Source organism: Tachysurus vachellii, chromosome 15 (genome assembly GCF_030014155.1).
Source record: "Tachysurus vachellii isolate PV-2020 chromosome 15, HZAU_Pvac_v1, whole genome shotgun sequence".
NCBI lineage: Eukaryota > Metazoa > Chordata > Actinopteri > Siluriformes > Bagridae > Tachysurus > Tachysurus vachellii.
The window spans coordinates 24,203,339-24,218,993 of NC_083474.1; the positions used below are offsets into that span (position 1 = coordinate 24,203,339).

General features: G+C 43.6%; 1 protein-coding gene across 1 annotated transcript in view; it reads left to right on the forward strand.

The window, feature by feature from the left end:
* chd7 (chromodomain helicase DNA binding protein 7) overlaps positions 1-13,576 on the forward strand; it is an 80,239-nt gene extending 66,663 nt beyond the window's left edge. The window contains exons 26-38 of the mRNA XM_060887947.1: positions 351-471; positions 769-826; positions 907-967; positions 6,998-7,343; positions 7,882-8,087; positions 8,194-8,940; positions 9,078-9,235; positions 9,421-9,652; positions 10,115-10,503; positions 10,657-10,851; positions 11,017-11,157; positions 11,268-11,372; positions 11,496-13,576. Of these exons, the coding sequence (XP_060743930.1) occupies positions 351-471; positions 769-826; positions 907-967; positions 6,998-7,343; positions 7,882-8,087; positions 8,194-8,940; positions 9,078-9,235; positions 9,421-9,652; positions 10,115-10,503; positions 10,657-10,851; positions 11,017-11,157; positions 11,268-11,372; positions 11,496-12,437 (3,701 nt within the window). The 3' untranslated portion in view covers positions 12,438-13,576. The remainder of the gene's footprint in view (positions 1-350; positions 472-768; positions 827-906; positions 968-6,997; positions 7,344-7,881; positions 8,088-8,193; positions 8,941-9,077; positions 9,236-9,420; positions 9,653-10,114; positions 10,504-10,656; positions 10,852-11,016; positions 11,158-11,267; positions 11,373-11,495) is intronic.
* Positions 13,577-15,655: the final 2,079 nt, after the last annotated feature.

The following is a 15,655-nucleotide window of genomic DNA, read 5'->3' on the forward strand; positions in this document are numbered from 1 at the left end:
GTATAGAAACAGAATAAAAATAAATAAATACAATTTAAAGTATAAAAGTAAGTTACAAGATATCTCCAACGTCTCCCTAATGAGCAAGCCGGAGCCGACGTTATGTTATCAGGATTTTTGCCTACGTTCACTAATGAATGTTTTTTGTTAACCCTTTATTAACCCTGATGAACCTGACATCAGCCTCATGTTCCACACGATCACTGAACACACTTCCTGTTACACTTCAGTAACAAAATCATTAACAGCTTCTACTAAATTTTTGTTCTGATCCAAATAATCTGATGACACACAGTTGGTTGTTCTAGTTGTCTTGTGATGTGATGAAGGTGGTGTTTGTTGTGCTGCAGGTTATGAGAAATATAACTCGATGCGAGCCGACCCGGCGCTGTGTTTTTTGGAGCGAGTGGGAATGCCGGATGCCAAAGCCATTGCCGCTGAGCAGAGGGGAGCGGACATGGTGGCAGATGGGTAATGCTGGACCCCAATCTTACACACAGCAAGAGAGACACCTCTTTCTAGCAGTCTCTGTCTTTCTCAATGTCGTTCTCTCTCTCTCTCTCTCTCTCTCTCTCTCTCTCTCTCTCTCTCTCTCTCTCTCTCTCTCTCTCTCTCTCTGTGTTTGCATTTTTTTTATATTAATACCAGATTTAATTAATCTGTTACTTACGTTTGCACTCATAAACCTATGCAGCTTACACAAAAACAAGTTGCATTTATTCTTCAGTAAACAAATTATTAGTGTAGTTTCTGTTTCTCCCTTCACAGTGAGGACGAAGACCCTGAGTACAAACCATTGCGTATGCCCTTCAAAGATGATCTGGATGTGAGTTTACACACAACCTGCTTTATTTTAAACTGTGTGTTTGGTTCTAAGATGGTTGATGATTTTTTTTTTTATTTAAGGATTTCACTAACTCTCCTCTGGATGACAAAGAGGAGGTGATGGAGTTAGAGACCGGAGAAGGTGTGTGCATTTTTCTGCTGCTGGTTTGTTTGAATAGACTTGATATCAAATTGACTTTAAATGCCACTTATCTCAAATCTGTGCACAGTCATAATTACATAAACACATTACACATAGCGGTACACAGTAAGTAGAGCCGTACACACTAAATAGAGCCGTACACAGTAAATAGAGCCGTACACACTAACCCACAGTAAATAGAGCCGTACACACTAACACACAGTAAATAGAGCCGTACACACTAACACACAGTAAATAGAGCGGTACACAGTAAATAGAGCAGTACACACTAACCCACAGTAAATAGAGCCATACACACTAAATAGAGCCGTACACACTAACCCACAGTAAATAGAGCGGTACACAGTAAGTAGAGCCGTACACACTAAATAGAGCCGTACACACTAAATAGAGCGGTACACACTAACCCACAGTAAATAGAGCCGTACACACTAAATAGAGCCGTACACACTAACACACAGTAAATAGAGCGGTACACAGTAAATAGAGCCGTACACACTAACACACAGTAAATAGAGCAGTACACACTAACCCACAGTAAATAGAGCCGTACACACTAACACACAGTAAATAGAGCAGTACACACTAACCCACACTAAATAGAGCCATACACACTAACACACAGTAAATAGAGCGGTACACAGTAAATAGAGCAGTACACACTAACCCACAGTAAATAGAGCGGTACACAGTAAATAGAGCCGTACACACTAACCCACAGTAAATAGAGCCGTACACACTAACACACAGTAAATAGAGCAGTACACACTAACCCACAGTAAATAGAGCCGTACACACTAAATAGAGCCGTACACACTAACACGCAGTAAATAGAGCAGTACACACTAACCCACAGTAAATAGAGCCGTACACACTAACCCACAGTAAATAGAGCGGTACACACTAACCCACAGTAAATAGAGCCGTACACACTAAATAGAGCGGTACACACTAACCCACAGTAAATAGAGCCGTACACAGTAAATAGAGCCGTACACACTAACACACAGTAAATAGAGCAGTACACACTAACCCACAGTAAATAGAGCCGTACACACTAACACACAGTAAATAGAGCCGTACACACTAAATAGAGCTGTACACACTAACACACAGTAAATAGAGCCGTACACACTAACACACAGTAAATAGAGCGGTACACAGTAAATAGAGCCGTACACACTAACACACAGTAAATAGAGCAGTACACACTAACCCACAGTAAATAGAGCCGTACACACTAACACACAGTAAATAGAGCCGTACACACTAAATAGAGCTGTACACACTAACACACAGTAAATAGAGCCGTACACACTAACACACAGTAAATAGAGCAGTACACACTAACCCACAGTAAATAGAGCCGTACACACTAACACACAGTAAATAGAGCCGTACACACTAACACACAGTAAATAGAGCAGTACACACTAACCCACAGTAAATAGAGCGGTACACAGTAAATGGAGCCGTACACAGTAAATAGAGCGGTACACACTAACCCACAGTAAATAGAGCGGTACACAGTAAATAGAGCCGTACACACTAACACACAGTAAATAGAGCAGTACACACTAACCCACAGTAAATAGAGCCGTACACACTAAATAGAGCGGTACACAGTAAATAGAGCGGTACACACTAACCCACAGTAAATAGAGCCGTACACACTAAATAGAGCCGTAGCACAGTAAATAGAGCCTTACTGTGTACGTAGAGCCGTACACACTAAATAGAGCCGTACACAGTAAATAGAGCGGTACACACTAACCCACAGTAAATAGAGCTGTACACAGTAAATAGAGCGGTACACAGTAAATAGAGCCGTACACACTAACACACAGTAAATAGAGCAGTACACACTAACCCACGGTAAATAGAGCCGTACACACTAACACACAGTAAATAGAGCAGTACACACTAACCCACAGTAAATAGAGCCGTACACACTAACACACAGTAAATAGAGCCGTACACACTAAATAGAGCCGTACACACCAACACACAGTAAATAGAGCCGTACACACTAAATAGAGCCGTACACACCAACACACAGTAAATAGAGCGGTACGCAGTAAATAGAGCCGTACACACTAACACACAGTAAATAGAGCAGTACACACTAACCCACAGTAAATAGAGCCGTACACACTAACACACAGTAAATAGAGCGGTACACAGTAAGTAGAGCCGTACACAGTAAATAGAGCGGTACACACTAACCCACAGTAAATAGAGCCGTACACATTAAATAGAGCCGTACACACCAACACACAGTAAATAGAGCCGTACACACTAAATAGAGCCGTACACACCAACACACAGTAATTAGAGCGGTACACAGTAAATAGAGCCGTACACACTAACACACAGTAAATAGAGCAGTACACACTAACCCACAGTAAATAGAGCCGTACACACTAACACACAGTAAATAGAGCAGTACACACTAACACACAGTAAATAGAGCAGTACACACTAACCCACAGTAAATAGAGCCGTACACAGTAAATAGAGCCGTACACACTAACACACAGTAAATAGAGCGGTACACAGTAAATAGAGCAGTACACACTAACCCACAGTAAATAGAGCCGTACACACTAAATAGAGCCGTACACACTAACCCACAGTAAATAGAGCCGTACACAGTAAGTAGAGCCGTACACACTAAATAGAGCGGTACACACTAACCCACAGTAAATAGAGCCGTACACACTAAATAGAGCCGTACACACTAACACACAGTAAATAGAGCGGTACACAGTAAATAGAGCCGTACACACTAACACACAGTAAATAGAGCAGTACACACTAACCCACAGTAAATAGAGCCGTACACACTAACACACAGTAAATAGAGCCGTACACACTAAATAGAGCTGTACACACTAACACACAGTAAATAGAGCCGTACACACTAACACACAGTAAATAGAGCAGTACACACTAACCCACAGTAAATAGAGCCGTACACACTAACACACAGTAAATAGAGCCGTACACACTAAATAGAGCTGTACACACTAACACACAGTAAATAGAGCCGTACACACTAACACACAGTAAATAGAGCAGTACACACTAACCCACAGTAAATAGAGCCGTACACACTAACACACAGTAAATAGAGCCGTACACACTAACACACAGTAAATAGAGCAGTACACACTAACCCACAGTAAATAGAGCCGTACACACAGTAAATAGAGCCGTACACACTAACCCACAGTAAATAGAGCGGTACACAGTAAATAGAGCCGTACACACTAACACACAGTAAATAGAGCCGTACACACTAACCCACAGTAAATAGAGCCGTACACACTAAATAGAGCCGTACACACTAACACACAGTAAATAGAGCCGTACACACTAAATAGAGATGTACACACTAACACACAGTAAATAGAGCGGTACACAGTAAATAGAGCCGTACACACTAACACAGTAAATAGAGCAGTACACACTAACCCACACTAAATAGAGCCGTACACACTAAATAGAGCCGTACACAGTAAATAGAACGGTACACAGTAAATAGAGCGGTACACACTAACCCACAGTAAATAGAGCCGTACACACTAACACACAGTAAATAGAGCAGTACACACTAACCCACAGTAAATAGAGCCGTACACACTAACACACAGTAAATAGAGCAGTACACACTAACCCACAGTAAATAGAGCCGTACACACTAACACACAGTAAATAGAGCCGTACACACTAAATAGAGCCGTACACACTAACACACAGTAAATAGAGCCGTACACACTAAATAGAGCCGTACACACCAACGCACAGTAAATAGAGCGGTACACAGTAAATAGAGCCGTACACACTAACACACAGTAAATAGAGCAGTACACACTAACACACAGTAAATAGAGCCGTACACACGAAATAGAGCCGTACACACTAACCCACAGTAAATAGAGCCGTACACAGTAAGTAGAGCCATACACACTAAATAGAGCGGTACACACTAACCCACAGTAAATAGAGCCGTACACACTAAATAGAGCCGTACACACTAACACACAGTAAATAGAGCGGTACACAGTAAATAGAGCCGTACACACTAACACACAGTAAATAGAGCAGTACACACTAACCCACAGTAAATAGAGCCGTACACACTAACACACAGTAAATAGAGCCGTACACACTAACCCACAGTAAATAGAGCCGTACACACTAAATAGAGCCGTACACACTAACCCACAGTAAATAGAGCAGTACACACTAACCCACAGTAAATAGAGCCGTACACACTAAATAGAGCCGTACACACTAACACACAGTAAATAGAGCGGTACACAGTAAATAGAGCGGTACACAGTAAATAGAGCCGTACACAGTAAATAGAGCCGTACACAGTAAATAGAGCCGTACACACTAAATAGAGCCGTACACACTAAATAGAGCGGTACACACTAACCCACAGTAAATAGAGCCGTACACAGTAAATAGAGCCGTACACACTAACACACAGTAAATAGAGCAGTACACACTAACCCACAGTAAATAGAGCCGTACACACTAACACACAGTAAATAGAGCCGTACACAGTAAGTAGAGCTGTACACACTAAATAGAGCCGTACACAGTAAATAGAGCGGTACACACTAACCCACAGTAAATAGAGCCGTACACACTAAATAGAGCTGTACACACTAACACACAGTAAATAGAACCGTACACACTAACCCACAGTAAATAGGGCCGTACACACTAACACGCAGTAAATAGAGCCGTACACAGTAAATAGAGCCGTACACACTAACACACAGTAAATAGAACCGTACACACTAACCCACAGTAAATAGGGCCGTACACACTAACACACAGTAAATAGAGCCGCACACACTAACACACAGTAAATAGAACCGTACACACTAACCCACAGTAAATAGGGCCGTACACACTAACACGCAGTAAATAGAGCCGTACACAGTAAATAGAGCCGTACACAGTAAATAGAGCCGTACACAGTAAATAGAGCCGTACACAGTAAATAGAGCCGTACACAGTAAATAGAGCCGTACACACTAAATAGAGCCGTACACAATAACACACAGTAAATAGAGCAGTACACACTAACCCACAGTAAATAGAGCCGTACACACTAAATAGAGCCGTACACACTAACACACAGTAAATAGAGCCGTACACACTAAATAGAGCCGTACACACTAACACACAGTAAATAGAGCGGTACACAGTAACCCACAGTAAATAGAGCCGTACACACTAAATAGAGCCGTACACACTAACACACAGTAAATAGAGCCGTACACACTAAATAGAGCCGTACACACTAACACACAGTAAATAGAGCCGTACACACTAAATAGAGCCGTACACACTAACCCACAGTAAATAGAGCGGTACACAGTAAATAGAACCGTACACATTAACCCACAGTAAATAGAGCCGTACACACTAAATAGAGCCGTACACACTAACACACAGTAAATAGAGCGGTACACACTAACCCACAGTAAACAGAGCCGTACACACTAAATAGAGCCGTACACACTAACACACAGTAAATAGAGCGGTACACAGTAAATAGAGCCGTACACACTAACACACAGTAAATAGAGCAGTACACACTAACACACAGTAAATAGAGCCGTACACACTAAATAGAGCCGTACACACTAACACACAGTAAATAGAGCGGTACACACTAACCCACAGTAAATAGAGCCGTACACACTAACACACAGTAAATAGAGCGGTACACAGTAAATAGAGCCGTACACACTAACCCACAGTAAATAGAGCCGTACACACTAACACACAGTAAATAGAGCGGTACACAGTAAATAGAACCGTACACACAGAACCGATAAACATTTCAGATATTGTTCATTACATTTATGGTGTTACACATAAATTTTACAAAAATCCTCTATACTCATACAGACTGCTTTTACATGCTGATGTTTGCCTTTATAAATTGCATAAATTCTCCTCTCTTGTGGTGTTTTGCAGCCCCTAAACTGAGTGAGGTACACGGGGGTAAAGTTGGGAATCTGTACTGGCCTGCAGCGTCAGCTCTCACCGCACGTTTGCGTCGCCTCATTACTGCGTACCAGCGCTGTCACAAGAGACAGGAGATGCTGATTAAACCGGACGGCCGTAGACGCAGACGTCACCGTGATGACCACCTCCTTGCTATGGCAACTGAGGGCGGGGCTTACAGTCTGGAGCCCAACAGGGTGGCTGCAACATCATATCTGACTGAAGGAGCTTCGTTTGTTAAAACCTCACCATTCCTACACGAGAGCGCCGCCCTGTTGGCCGACGGAGCTGCATTCTTCAAAGAGAGACGTCAGAGGTGAGGCTTTTAAATGCTGAAGCTTTGCTTATGTTTTCTACATATTTAACTTCATAAGATATTAAATATATGGGTGAAGACTTCAGCTGAATTTATCTGTGTTAAATATCTTAACCTGCTCTTTATTTTCCTCTTTATCTCTCTCTCTCTGTGTGTCTCTCTCTCTCTCTCTCTGTGTCTCTCTCTCTCTCTGTGTGTCTCTCTCTCTCTGTCTCTCTCTCCGTCTCTCTCTGTCTCTCTCTGTCGCTCTCTCTGTCTCGCTCTCTCTGTCTCTCTCTCTCTGTCTCTCTCTCTCTGTCTCTCTCTCGCTGTCTGTCTCTCTCTGTCTCTCTCTCTCTGTCTCTCTCTCTCTGTCTCTCTCTCGCTGTCTCTCTCTCGCTGTCTCTCTCTCGCTGTCTGTCTCTCTCTGTCTCTCTCTCTCTCTGTCTCTCTCTCTGTCTCTCTCTCTCTTTGTCTCTCTCTCTGTGTCTCTCTCTCTGTGTCTCTCTCTCTGTGTCTCTCTCTCTCTCTCTCTCTCTCCCCTTCTCCTGTCCTCCAGGTGGACGAGGCGTGAAGAGGCTGATTTTTACCGTGTGGTTTCTACATTCGGGGTTGTTTATGATGTCCAGACACAGTGTTTTGACTGGTCCCAGTTCCGGGCCTTTGCTCGTCTTGATAAGAAGACCGATGAGAGTCTGGAGAAATATTACTATGCCTTTGTGGCCATGTGCAAGCGCGTGTGCCGAATGCAGGTCAAAGACTCAGGTACGACTTGTCCTTATTTTCATCTTATTAATGCATTGAGTTGTTTGTCATTCATTCCTGTTTTAGAACGAACCCTAAAGTGTATGACGTGTTTCCTGTGTCCCAGCAGAGCTGGCCGACCCAACTCTGATCATCGACCCCATCACAGAGGAGAGAGCCTCCCGCACACTGTACCGTATCGAGTTACTGCGACAGATTAGGGAGCAGGTTTTGCCCCACCCCAAACTGGAGGAGAGACTCCGCCTGTGTCAGCCCAGCCCCGACCTCCCGGCCTGGTGGGAGGCAGGAAAACACGATCGGGACCTTCTCTACGGAGCTGCCAAGCATGGAGTCAGTCGCACAGACTACCACATCCAGAATGACCCAGAGCTCGGCTTTCTGCAGGCTCAACGCCAGAGCCGAGGATCTGAGATGGCCCTGACCTCGAACCCTCTCACCATCGTGGATCTGATTAAGGACGAGCTCAAATACGACACTATGGGAAAAGCAGACATCGAGGAAACGAAAGAGGAGAAAGCAGAGGCCGCTTCACCCAAACAGGAAGTGAAGACTGAAGAGGAAGAAAAGACTCAGAACATGGAGAAAAAAGAGAATGACAATGAAGCAGAAGTGAAGAGCGAAGAAAGTCACAGTATTCTTCAAGTGACTGACGAGGAGAAGGTCACAAAGTCTGAGGACTCACTCACACTTCCTGTTAGTGTCGGCAAAGACACGATCACAGAGGAACCGGAGAACCCGACAGGTCCGGAGGAGAACCCCAACACCGAGAAGGCTTCTGAGGAGGAGGAGGAGGAAGAGTTAGAGGGGGAGAAGATGGATGAGGACAAATCAGAGAAATCATCACAGGCTGAAGGTAAACAAAGTAGTTCACATGTAATTATCTCACCCTGTCCATATGTACCCTAAATATGCTAATGATTAGATTTAGATTAGATTCAGACATGTTGATGTTTAACCCTGCTGTAATTTGTCCTGTTCTGTCTCCGTTAGCCGAAGCATCCTCAGACAGGAAGAACTTTGATGAAGAGAGTAACGCCTCCATGAGCACAGCACGAGACGAGACACGGGATTATTTCGGCATGGACGATGGCGAGCCCTCTGTGTCTCAGACCTTTGGTGAACGAGCTGCCTTCTCCTTCTGGCCCAAGGTAAATAAATACAGGAAGTCTTTTTCTCCACAGTTCTTCATTTGATCACACATGAAAACCTGTCACACATTTTAGGCTTAGGGCAGTTTGAAGGACTGACAATCAATTTTCACTTCGAGCTCAATCCATCTCATTGTAAATGCACACACACACTTACATGCATCTGTGCTGGGTGTGTGTTACAGGACCGGGTGATGATCAATCGAATGGACAGCATCTGTGAGGCCATCATCAAGGGCAAGTGGCCATCCAATAGGAGGCAGTTATTTGACTTGCCTGGCCTGTTGCCTGGATATGGTGCCATGGCAACGGACAGCCCTATACCCAGGAGGAGCATGGGAGACTTCTCCATGATGAATCAGAGTAGCTACAGTGGGAGTGATGACATCACCTTGTCACCACAGGTCAATAAGGCAAGTCTCTCTGTCTATTACACACACACACACACACACACACACACACACACACACAGAGTTAACCTATCACTTTCTCCTGGTCTCCATCTATCCTCCTAACACCCACAATGCTGCTGTTCTGTTATAGCAACATTATTATAAATGTCTGAGTCTGATGGTTTCTTCTGATCTTTAGTGTTACCTCTTAGATCTTATAAACATTTATAAACTTGGAGCTGAAACTACAGTTAATTCAGAAATGACTTTGACTAGGCTTGGGGGGGGGGGTGTAAACAGAAGTGTAAAATAAAGGTAGTAAACTACAAAATTCAGGTGTACTTTAAAATAATCAGGCTGGTGGATTGCAGGTGATGTATTTATTTCCTTTGTTTCTGATTACTCCACGGTCTTTTGAGGTCAGTTGTTTATCATGACTGTGTGCGTGTGTGTGTGTGTGTGTGTGTGTGTGTGTGTGTACAGGAAGAGGCTCTGAGTCTGTCTGTTCCTCGTCAGCGGAGACGCAGAAGAAGGAAAGTGGAGATCGAGGCCGAACGAGCTGCAAAGCGCCGCAATCTCATGGACATGGTTGCGCAGCTCCGTGAGTCTCACGCTGCAGAGAGCCAGACTCGAGCTATGGATCTCACTAAAGCTCTACACGGCCTGGCTCCTTCCTCCTCCACCTCCACCTCCTCTTCAGCCTTCCCCAGTGCTATGGCTTCCCCAATGGAGCTGCTGCACGCCGCCGGAGCTTCCAGAGCCAACGGAGCGATGCTGGAGGCTGAAATTCCCACACGAAGGAGGAGAGGACGCAGGAAAAATGTTGAGGGCCTCGAGCTACTCTTCATGGGCAATAAGAGTTCAAAGCTCAACACGGTACATCACAGTTCCTTCAACAACCCTGATTTTTATTATTAACCCTGATGAACTCTGACTAGTGTGTGATGACGTGTACAAATCTCTTTAAGCCTGTGTGTGATTCGAGCCTGTGACAGGTTTTAACTTGTCTGTTTTCTTTGGTCTTTACAGGAAGATTCTAACGGGACCAAAGGTTTTACAGACGGAGCACACGTGCTGGCACAAGCACACACACACATTCCAGCTCCTGCACAGAAGGAGGAGGGCGACCATCTTAAAGCAGAGGATGGAGCGAGCACCAAGGATTTACAGGAGTGGCTTAGACAACATCCCACCTACACCATGGATGTGCCTGGATACATACCAGTGAGTGTTTGGGCTTCTGCCCCACTATTTATATTAAAGACCCCAGGATGCTGTCACTAGTTTACTCCTGACTGCAGAATGGTGTTAATGTGCTTAGTTATGGAGCTGGTTTGACTGCATCAGGTGATACAGAGCATGTTAAAATGATTTGTGTGTTATGTGCAGAAGAGTGAAGAGCTTCTCCTCTCGCAGCTCGGTAAACCCAAGCAGAAAAGACATCGCTGTCGAAACCCAAACAAGATCGACATCAACACGCTGACTGGAGAGGAGAGAGTTCCTGTGGTCAATAAGAGGAACGGTCGAAAGGCAAGAACTCAAAATAATTAATAAAATCACATAGAATGAAATCTCACTTGTTGTCCTGGAGGTTTGTGTCCTCTCATTTTCAGTCTAATGTTTATTCTCTTACCCTGCAGATGGGGGGTGCTATGGCTCCTCCGATGAAGGATCTGCCACGGTGGCTGGCTGAGAATCCCGAGTTCGCTATTGCTCCAGACTGGACAGACATCGTCAAACAATCTGTGAGTTTAAATGCTGAGTAACTTCAGACTGATGAACACCTCGATCCCAACAGGCCTTTAAAACCTTCAGCTAAAAGGTTCCTAAGTATAAATGAGTAACTTGATGATTATTTCATTTTGCAGGGTTTCCTGCCCGAGTCCATGTTTGACCGCCTTCTGACTGGTCCGGTGGTCAGAGAAGAGGGGATCCGGCGCCGAGGACGAAGACCTAAATCTGAGATTGCTAAAGCAGCTGCAGCTCAAGCTTCTCTCTCTGCAGCTTCTTCAGCCTCCACCTCAGGCGTGAACCCCTTCCTGCTGAACAGCCTTTTTGGGGGAATGGACCTAAGCAGCCTGCAGAACCTACAGAACCTACAGAACCTGCAGCTCCTCATGGGCTTGTCTCCTTCTCTGGGTGCAGGAGCTGCAGATAACAAGACCTCCACTACCATGTTGCCTCTCATGCTGCCTGCCATGGGCACTCTGCCTAACGTCTTTGGCCTTAGTGGACTTTTTGGTGGCAACATGGCGGCGGCTGCTGCTGCTAACTTGAACACCACGACCACTTCAGAGTCTGAGGAAACAAAGAAAGATGGAGAACCCAAGGAGGAAGGTGACAAGAAGGAGGAATCAGAGAAACCTGCTGAGACGGAGTCAAGCGATGCAAATGCGGCCGCTGCAGCAACCAGTCTTTCTACCAATCCTCTGGCGTTTAACCCCTTCCTGCTCTCCACCATGGCTCCTGGGCTTTTCTACCCCTCCATGTTCCTGCCCCCTGGTTTAGGTGGTTTGGGTCTGCCCAGCTTTTCTCCTGCTGCTCTCGCTGAGCTCCAGAACGCGATGAGTGGAGCGTTAGGAGCGACTGGAGAGGAGAAGGAGGTAAACAAGGAGACTGCACAGACTCAGGATGCAGTTAAACCCAGCAGCACTGTGGACAACAGCGACTCTGATGAGGGAGAGAACAAAACAGACGACTTTACCGGAGTGGCAGAGGAGCTGGACTCTGTGGAGGCAGAAGAGGAAGAGGACGACGATGAAGAGGAAGAACTTGGAGATGATGATGATGATGAAGACAAGAGTGATTAAGGAGGCAAATCCACCTGACTGACTTTCTGCCTTTTTCCCCCAGAGGGCTTTTTTTTTTTTTCTCAAAGTATAACTCTACTGATGTCCCAAACAGGATTTTTATGTCATTTTGGTTTAGTTTAGTTAACAAGTGATCAGTACCATGATGAGGGAACACAATGTCTCTGCAGGACTACAGTGAGGTGTATACACACACACACACACACACACACACACACAGGCTGTAATGGACACGTTTGGTTTTTGGCCTGTGGTGATGTGCTTTATAGAGGAGGTGATGACTGAACCATCCGGTATCCTGTTAGGAATGAGAAGGTTCCCATGTTGCTTTGCTGCTTCTTTCTGTTCAATTTTTTAATTTTTTTTCTCCTTCTACTGTTGTTGATGTAAACAGTGAGTGAGTAGCATCTCGAAGAGGAACGTTCAGTGGCATACAGTTTTAAACAGCATTAAGACGAGCGACTCTCTCCAAGCTGCTGAAAACCCAATTAAAGAGAATGAAATGTGGATTTTGTTTTTGTCGTACTGTTCTGCTGAGGGATGAAGTTCTCACATATCAAAGCGTACACTTGGACTGCTCAAGTCTCTCACACTGACAATCTATACGGGTGAGGAGACGCTCGGCCTGTGGAGACAGCAATAACCGAAGGCAGCTCCTGAATGTTCCACTTTACCACAGTGTGTGTAAGGGGGTGGGGGTGTGTGTGTGGGAGTGAGAGTGTAAGCAGATAGAGGTGGTGTGTGTGTGCGCGCGCATGTGTGTATGTGTGTGTATGGGGGGGGGGGGGGGTGTGGCGGCAGGTGTTCGTAAAATGGATGTGTCATGAATTATTGCGGTCGAATTGTCTCATAAGGATCTCCACGATGATGCACTGGTGTAAGGATGAAATCAGGTACCTTTATCTATTTGAATGGACGTTGTTACTTTAGCCACCAAGCTGAACAGCATTACCTCAGATCTTAACTAGCCTTGAAGTTTACAGACATAAGCGTGTTGTAAATGGTTTTTTTCTTGATCTTTTGTCTCTTCACTTTTTTCCTTTTTTTATTTGAAACATCATGTATGATGAACTGTAAATGGCTGCCAACTGTAGTAATGATGCTTTTAATAAAAGTGACTCATGATATTCGCATAGACACCGAGCTGTGACATCATCTGTTATCTTACATTATTCATCTTTATACAGAGCCACAGGACGGAACACAACACGTACTGGTGCAGAAAAAACTATTTGCATATTAAAATACAAAATGTTCAATAATGCAAAAATAAAATGTCAAATAAAAACAGGTCATTTTTTAAATGACCAATTAAAGCTTTATGTACAATGTGAGCAGGAGCTCAATGTTCTACTGTAAATATCTGTTAGTTATTCACAGGGAACAGACTTTAATGATCCATCTTATTTATTATACACATTTTATTTAGATTCTCTTTTGCACAGAACCTCTTTGCAGAAACAGCTGAATTTATCCCTAATAAAGTGGCATGAGAGGTGACGGGTGAGGAACCGGACTAGGGTTGTAAAATCCCGGGAATTTTCTGGGAATTTAAAAAAATAATGCAGAGTTTCCTATAACAAGGAACTTAAATGTAGTTAAAAAAATCTTAACAGCATAATTTTGTTTAAAACAACAAGATGTAATGCAATTTAAGTTGAATTTGTACCCTGTGTTCCTCGGTCACTTACACATTGCTTACTGGAGGGCCATTGAGGCCAAACCCCCTGCAGGTACACGCAGTCTTCCATAACATGCACAGTAACACTTTATTTTAGGGTCATTTAACTAGTTGCTTATTAGCATGAATATTAATAGAATATTGGCTATTTATTAGTACTTAATGCCTTATTCTGCATCCTTAATTGTACCCAATACCTAAACTTAAACTAAACTAAACTTAATAACTACTTTACTAGCTCTTAATAAGCAGTAAATTAGGAGTGTTACACATACACAGATTATTTGATGACCCCCCCCCCCACACACACACACACTCACTTCCCCCGAAAAAGAAAAAATCCATTACAATTAAATCAGTCAAGACGTCATTTTTAAAATGTGTATTACCTTGCGTGTATGTCTGCTTATGATCAAACAAAATGTTTGTATATGAGAGAGTTCATTTAAATTTCCCTATATTTCCAAATAATTCCCATAAATTCCTGTAAAGTTTCCAATTTGGAATATTCCCAAAATTCCCCAGATTAAGTTCCCGTGGAAAGTTTCCGGAAATTTACCAGAAACTTTCCGCCCCTTTGCAACCCTAAACCGGCCTCACCTGAGCAACACTGACTGTGTTAATAAATGCACTGTGTTTAGTGTCTCTGTTACACATGTTGTGGGAAACCTGACACTTTATTACATTCATTTGCAGTGTGTTCTGGGTAATATTACAGATCACACACACACAGCCCAGTCTGACAGTGAGGTCTTTCTATCTCACACAACTGAGGGGTGGGTGTGGGTGGGTGTGTTTGTGTTTGTGTGTGTGTGTGTGTGAGAGAGAGAGGAAGATCCTGCTGTGAAGAACTAACACATTTAAAGGTCATTTTTTGATGCCTCTGAGGATGAAAATATTACTTTTGACCTCTCTAAATGTGACCTAAACTAACTCTGTCCTTTCAATCTCTCTCTCCCTCACACTCTCTCACACACACACACACACCTGAATCTAAAATCACCAGGTCTAATAGAACATGTAAGACAAACATTTGTGTGATGCTACTGATTTCTACTGATTTTATTCAGTTCAGTTCTCCATCTGTGCTGCATCGTTACCTGAACATCAGTGTCACCAAACACACAAATGTTCTGTCACCTTATTAAACACAGTCCAGTTTACAGGTAATACTGATATATATACACTGTATATAGCACACATCTTTCTCCATGACATGGTATCTAACCAGAGATGTACCAGTGGGTAAATATGGTGTCTGTAAGCACTAGATGATAATGTGAATTTGGTCAGATGTAATAGTGCACAATATTATGGGATGTATTATGTGTACGTCTGACTAAAGAGATGAGTTTTTAATCTACATTTAAACTGGGAAAGTGTGTCTGAGCCCCGAACACTATCAGGAAGACTATTCCAGAGTTTGGGAGCTAAATAAGAAAACGCTCTACCACCTTTAGTAGACTTAGATATTCTGGGAACTACCAGAAGTCCTGAGTTTTGTGATCTCAGAGAGCGTGAAGGATTGTAACGTGTT